This window comes from Pygoscelis adeliae, unplaced genomic scaffold (assembly GCF_000699105.1).
Source record: "Pygoscelis adeliae isolate BGI_AS28 unplaced genomic scaffold, ASM69910v1 Scaffold154, whole genome shotgun sequence".
Taxonomy (NCBI): domain Eukaryota; kingdom Metazoa; phylum Chordata; class Aves; order Sphenisciformes; family Spheniscidae; genus Pygoscelis; species Pygoscelis adeliae.
Window position 1 is genome coordinate 934637 of NW_008825113.1, and position 7561 is coordinate 942197.

At 37.7% G+C, this 7561-nt stretch overlaps 1 protein-coding gene across 1 annotated transcript in view; it reads left to right on the plus strand.

Moving 5' to 3' along the window:
- Positions 1 to 1702: 1702 nt before the first annotated feature.
- The window catches only part of IFNAR2 (interferon (alpha, beta and omega) receptor 2), a 19234-nt gene continuing 13375 nt past the window's right edge, over positions 1703 to 7561 (plus strand). The window contains exons 1-4 of the mRNA XM_009327943.1: positions 1703 to 1774; positions 5101 to 5145; positions 5457 to 5586; positions 5776 to 5939. Of these exons, the coding sequence (XP_009326218.1) occupies positions 1732 to 1774; positions 5101 to 5145; positions 5457 to 5586; positions 5776 to 5939 (382 nt within the window). The 5' untranslated portion in view covers positions 1703 to 1731. The remainder of the gene's footprint in view (positions 1775 to 5100; positions 5146 to 5456; positions 5587 to 5775; positions 5940 to 7561) is intronic.

Sequence of the window (7561 nt, forward strand, 5' to 3'; positions counted from 1 at the left end):
AAGAGTGAAAGTGAGAAAACTCGTGGGTTGAGATAAAAACAGTTTAATAATTGAAATAAAATACTACTACTAATAATAGTAATAATAATAAGAAGAATATAGAAAGCAAGTGATGCACAATGCAATTGGTCACCACCCGCCGACCGATGCCCAGCCAGTCCCCGAGCAGTGGCCCCCCCAGCCAGCTTTCTCCAGTTTATGTACTGAGCATGACGTCACATGGTATGGAGTATCCCTGGGGCCAGTTTGGGTCAGCTGTCCCGGCTGTGCCCCCTCCCGGCTTCTTGTGCACCTCCAGCCTTCTCAGTCGGTAGAGCATGGGAAGCTGGAAAGGCCTTCACTAGTGTAAGCACTGCTCGGCAACAACTGTAACATCAGTGTGTTATCAACCTTATTCTCATCCTAAATCCAAAACAGAGCACTATGCCAGCTACTAGGAAAGAAATTAACTTTATCCCTGCTGAAACCAGGACACTGTCATATTCACTAGTGCCAAAACTAAATGGACTTGATAGATGTGTGTGACTTAATCGCTTTCTGGTTTGCTGATATCAGTGATAAACTTAAAGATTTTGTAACTAGTAAATCTTATCTTCTTATCCATCATTTTTAATTTGGATTGAAAAGAGGAAGACTGGTATTTTATATCTCCTAAATATTCGTCATGCGTGAATGAATTAATAAAATAAACCAAATGGAAATGAAAAGAATGTTCTCTTTGTCTATGGAATTATGATTATCAGTTGCACAGATACAGGTTCTCAACATTTATCCAGTGACTTCCTATACTCATGCTAAAACTTTGAGCAGAGGAAGATTGACATCTCAGATAAGGTGTTTTTTAATTCATCTGATTTTAACATACTGCGTTAAGTTTGACCATAGTATGCTTTGTGGTGATTTTAAATTTTAAGCTGCTTGTTTTGCAGAGAAAATAATTTAAGTTGTATTTAAAAATAATTTTAAATTAAAAAGCAATTCATTTGTATTAAACCTGAGGAGAAGATTCTTTGGAAATAGTTATACCCTTGCCCAGCCATCTATAGATTCACAGTTGTTCCTTAGTACTTTGCCTGTAATTCAAAACCAGATTCTGCGAATATTAATGCTATGAGGAAAATAGAGTAAAATAGTAACATCGAGGAGAGGGAATATTTTAATAGATCTTATGTATTTAAAAAATTGTGACAAACTTTGTAACTTCCTTATAATTAATAATTTTATAATATTTTTTTCCTAACCTCCCTCTTGATCTACCCTCTTTCTGGAAACATTTTTTTACAACAGTGATGAGTTCTTGTAATATTTCAAATAAAGCCAAGCAATGTTTATTTTCATTGTATTTAATAAGTTGGAGTGAGTGGGGCATAGAATTTTCAGATGCTATCTTCATGGAAAATTAATACAAATAATCATACAATGCTTTCTGTATTTATTTGAAATGGTAAGAGCCCTTTCCATGTGAAAAAAGGAAAGTGCTATTGTCATAAAATTGCCTGTCTAATCTGAGTATCCTTGCCCACTCCCCACCCCCAATAGCAGTAACTGTTTCAATACCACTGCCTCCCCCAAACATTGAAGAGGTTAAAATAACTCTTTGTAGGTAGACCGCATTTTACTTGCAAGTAATTTACTAAGATGATTTGCTGAATGTGATTGTTTTTAATGTATTTGCAGGTACAGAAGCAAAATGTTTATTTTACAATCAGTAGCCTGTATTTCTTAATCACTATGGAAACACTGATGCATGGACCAATGCATTTTTATCAACTTGGTAAGTTGCCTGTACCTTTATATTGTAAGAGGAGTAGTACTGCTAATTTTTCCACCAATACTCCTCCCGAGTTATTGAAGTAAGATACCATCATCTTATGATAGAGCTCTCCCTGGAATAATTCACAGAATCAAGAATCTAGTGTATTATATTCTACATACTCCATTCTATACATAAACCATGATTTTCCTGTAAGAAGGAAATGCTCTGAAACAGCATACTGCATTTTGCCTCTCTAAATGTCCAGTGAACTCTTCGTTGGATGTGTTGTGTTTCATTTCTTACCCTAATTTTTTTCAGGACTCCTTAGTTTCTGGATTAGCAGGCACAACAAACATAGTTTGTTGGCTGAGCTGTAGCTGTAGTGAGAAACTGTTTTGATAGGATCATTTAATTCTGTAAAAAGGATAAAATGGTAAAGAAGATTCCCCATTCAGTTTACAGACCATCTTTATTTCTCCAGTCTTAATTTTCCAAGTTATTTGGTGTAAGATTTTTTTTTTCTTGTCTGTGTCTCTTATGTAAGAGTGTAACCTACAAAATTTTGCAACTCTCCAAGTATCTCCAACATGTTTGTTGAAACAAAGTTCTGAGGCAGCGTGAACTCTAGATGAATGGAATTTGATGTTGATTAACATTCATGATAGGGGAGAGGCATTTAAAAATCACAAATATGGACAGAATAGAAAAACATTTATGTCAACAGGAAATGCATCAGCAAGACAGCTGACACATGTGAGGTGGCCAGCATAAGAGAGAATGGCAAAAAACTGTTTGCATCTCCTAATCCAAAGGGCTTGCTCCAAGGAAGTGTGTCATTACTAGAGTCTGTGCACCGACACTCTCTGTTTCTATAGTGGGAATAGCCTTAATGTGCTAAAGGCTGTGTGCCTGTTGGGAGAAGGGAGAATTCCTGCCACAAAGGATTACAAATCTGAGCTTGTGTTCAGGTAAAGAATAATAACTGTTAAAGTATTGCTTTGTTATTCATACCCACTGGATGTTTTTTCCAGATAGGTGATCTGTTATTATATGGCAAGAACTCAATTGTTCTACTTTTAACTGCACTTCTCTAAGGGGATGTTTATTACTTAGTAATAACATAGAAGAACAAGTGCAAAAGGAAGATGTACAAGCATCTGTGGTTTGAATGGCAAAATGAAGCTTGGAAAAGATGAGTTTTCTGTCTTGTGAAAATATAAATTTGCTGCACGTGCAACTCAAGTGAGTTGCTTAATCTCTTTGCATCTCATTTCAGAAGGGATGCTGGGAGCATAGTTTAATATTTGTGAGACAGATGTCTGAAGAGCCAGACTTATAGGAGATACTTGGCTAAGTATCCATCCCAAATGATTTCAACAAACTTAGGTGCTCAAGTGTATTTATGTGTGCTTCTGTGTGTGCCCACTGCTAATTAAAGGGCAATTTTTAAGGCACTTCTCTGCAGCCTTAAAGATTCTGTGCAGATATCTCTTTAATTAATCGAGTAGGAAATTTTTCCTTTCCTCTTCCAGTACTCTCTGCAAAAGTAGACAAGGATCATAAAATAACTGCATTAATCCATTAGGAAATTCTCCCAGTGTGTCTGGGACAGGACTGTTCCCACTGACCCACTACTGTTCTGAATCCCCTCTACTTTACCAGGGATATGTATTCTGGTACTATGTTTCACATAGTCAGGGGTTGGACCAGATGACCTCCGGAGGTCGCTTCCAACCTCAACCATTCTGTGATAGTCCTGCCTTATCCATTATTTGTAGATCTCCATAAAGATTGTTTTAATTTTTTAATGAGGTATGTCCCAGATTTCTTTCCTCTTTTCATGGTCATTCTTACTGTGGCACATTTTGTTGACACATCGGGTAGTTCTGTTACATTATTTGTCATAGTGTGGCACCTGAGAACCTCAGTTGTGGACCAGAGTGCTACTGCGTTAGTTGCTGTGCAAATGTAAAGTCAAAGACATTCCTCATGCTACAGAAGTTACCATTCTAAGTGAGATGAGGAGAATAAAAGAACATGTTAAGGCAGTATTAATCAGCAGAGTTCAACAGAGGTAGCAGGCCAGCGGTGTTTTAGGTATTGTCATATTTTTGGGTAGAGGGTTTAGGGAGAAGAGTTTAGGGAAAATAATGAAGTAATTTTGCAGATATTTCCATGGAGTTTGTCAAAAGCATGCATGTTGCAAATTGCACTAATAATTTCTTTCACCAACTGAGTATGGGAGTAGGCATCTCATCAGTAGGAGGATAGGCCACAAAATACCTTTAAAATGAGGACAGGAAGTTTATATTTGTTGCACTCAGAAGGCGGAAGGGAGCTAAAGGATCTTGAGAAAAAAATTAGAAGGGTCAAAACAATAACTTCAAGAATGGCTTGAAGCACCACACTGAAAAGATATGAATGATGCAAGACTGGGTTGGTCAAGGAGAAGAATTCTGGATACAGTGAGAATCTGGGTGAACGAACAGTCTCTTACGGAGGCTATACAAGAAGATGTGGGGACCTCTATATGTCAGGATCTGCCAGAAGGCCAGGTTCAAGAGATAACTCGGGCAGTAGGCCTGACTGACAGGCTGAATGTGGCCTCACCCACGCCCTGTGACAGGAGAAGAAGAGTTGCAGCATCTGTTGGTGTTTTTTTTTCTTTTCTTTTGCAGGCAGAGAATAGAATGCTGTAGAGTTAAACACCCACAGGGAAATGTTACAGAAACAGGACACAAAATAGAGAGGGAGTTATGAAATAGAGCCTGAAACAGGGAGTTACAGGAGTTAGCTGACTGAAGACAGTGAGTAATATACCAAAATTGTTAAACTACAGCCTTGAGGACTCCCCACGTTTAGCAAAGAAGGACATCTGTGAAGATGATTCAATGACGTTCTTCAAGCAGTAATAGTATCTTTTCCCAGACCAGTTTTAAGATTCTTGTCATGACTTAAAACGGTGTTTAATAGACAGTGAGCTACCTGAAATATAGTCAGAATCCTCTAAGAGAGTATTTGATAAGAACATCTTAAGTACGTTTATTCACACTGAGTCTTGAACCTTACCTGGCAGGGATCAGCATAAGCCTGAACCACTGTGTAGTTATCAAAGAACTAGTTCCTAGGAGCCTCGAATTAATGATAGAGGTTGGAAGGGGACATTCCATACTCTGGGGAAGGAGGGAAGGGTAGAGGAAAGTAGTAGAAAGATGATGTGAAAGAAAGAAACAGTTCCACTGAGGGAATACTGAGTATTGTTGCAAATTAATATTGCCAATAAAAAGCTAATAATCAGACATTGTAGACGTACAAATGCATTAATACGTAGTTTCATTTTCCAGTGTACATCAGCGTTCTGTCTACAGCTTGTTCTTGCAGCTTGTCTGGTAAGAGTTTTTATTGTCTTTCAAATGCTTTTCCTAACACAGTTCAAAAAAACTTGCATATTCTCACCAAGCATTGTTTTAAAACTTCATGCTTTTTGAAGAGAGAACTTAATAGAAATATAATACAGGAGGACAGTCCTTTGCATTGTTGTTTCTATTGTGCTGAGCTCTGTTCTGTGGTTGCTTTATTTTGGGGCAAATACTGGGCTGTTCTAATTGCGTTTATTGATTAGAATTGTTGCAATCTCACATTTGTTTGCCATTCATATTGGTGGGTTGTTTGGTTTTGTTTTTTTTTTTTCCACTTCCAGAAAGATCTCTGGGAGGGCCACCTCATGACCTACAAATGAAATCTTGCAATTTTCAGCACATTTTGTCCTGGCAGGCAAAAAGCGATCCAACTGTGCCAACATACTATCGCGTGCTGTACACTGACCGCAGGCAAGTCTTATTTTAAAAGACACAAATTTGACTTTTAATGTTTATCGACTCAAAATACTAAGGCTGGGGTTTTCTTGTTTTTTGTCTGTTTTTCCCCTCGGAAATGCTTCCCCCCCCACCAATGCTTTTTTGTATCAGAGAATCCTGATAGATTATTTTGATCTTTTTTTAACTTGTTTTCATTTACAGGAACTGGAAGACTGCTAAACAATGTTCAAATATTACACAACTCTCCTGTAATCTGACAGATGATTTTAACAAGATTTTCCCTGAGTATTCTGCATTGGTTCAGAGCTTCATAGGAACTGAAGTATTCAATTCTTCTGTACTTCATTTTACACCATTTACAGACAGTAAGTTCTCTGTCTGCATTTGCTCATTTTAGTAGTTTTTATTGATAGCTGATGTATAAATGATATTCTGCTAGCTTTACAGTAAGACACTCCAAACTAACTTAGTCAGTAGCTTATTCCTTTATGTAAGAGAATATGAATTTGTATATAATCTATCACATACCAGTTACAAGACGTAGAATATACAGACAGCTTTCTAAAATTAGTGGCTACAGTAGTTCTGATAAATGGACGAGGCTCTGGTTTTGAGATAAAATTTATATATAATTGTAGAGGAAATAGCATCGTGTCAAGTATTGACAAGCACAAAGTAAAAATCTCTTAAGTGCATAAGATACATGACTTAAAACAACATTGTTTTTATGTCTTCTTTGAGTAGTTAATGTTAAGAGTTAAAGAAATACCATGTCTGCACTAGGTATAGGGGAAGAGATGTACTTGTTTGTTCATCAGCCTGCTCTTTTCCCTTTCCTTGCTGAAAGAAGGTGCTTCTTAGCTGTGACATCTTCTAATGCCAGAGGTGGCTTCACACTTAGTTGTGCTTAGTATTCAGTTTTGAAGTAACAGAGGCAAGAGACTGAGGAACAATTGGAGGGCTACGGAGGAGAAATAGGTCATGTTACCTCTGAATTCAGCACAGAGGTAGCTGCTGCTGTGTCCACTTACAGTCTCAGAAATTATGAAAAATTGGAGGGGATGGGGAGAATAGCCACAAGGATAACTGAAGGATTTGAGAACATCCCTCTGAGGTGGAGGCCTTCAGTTGTTCAGCAGTCAGTTTAATAAAGAGAAGGATCAGAAGGTGAACTGACCACTAGTTAATAGGATGGCAGGCTTCTTCAGTCTTGTAAACAAAGCATAACAGCATGCCCTGACTGGAAGCTGAACCTAGATAAATTTTAGCTAGGAACAAGAGGCATATTTTTAGTTGACCACTGGAACAAACTGTCAGATGCTCTGACTGATTGTCCATCACTGGCAACTTGTAAACTGAAACTGGATGTTTTGCTAGTAGTTCTCTTGTTCAAACCATAAGCAATTGAGTCAAGTCGCGTTTTCCAGGGCACGGTACTGAACCCTGTAGTCCTTTTTTGTTTTACAGTGCCTGAATAGGAAAGAATCAATATTCTGAGATATTTCCCTACTGGGTGTAGTTGATATCTACCTTCAAATACCTATGGTGGAATCTCACTCCTGTTGACAGATAGATTGAGCAAAGACAGAAAGGCTTCCTAGCAAAAAGCCAGGAGAACAACCACATTTGACTGTAACCAGATTTAAGCTAATGTTAATTTGTAACTTAAAAAATGAGAAAGGAGTAAGCGTGCAACCATTTGACTAGGACATGCTTTCCTGTTTGAGAGGAGATGAAAGCTCACGTTTGTTCTAAGTATTAAACTTTCTTTTTGCTTTCTACCCTATTTCAGGAACAGAAGTAATTACCAAATTTGTATTGCTTTTTTGAATTTTGCAGAGGTTGGCAAACCAGTCTCCACCTTGATCAAAATGTACATGCTTTTGGAAAAGACAAAAGTGAAATGCAAACTCTAAATTTTCGTGGTTTTTTTTTTTTCCCCCCACAATGTAATACACAGAAATGGAGGATTATGGAGATAGTTTGT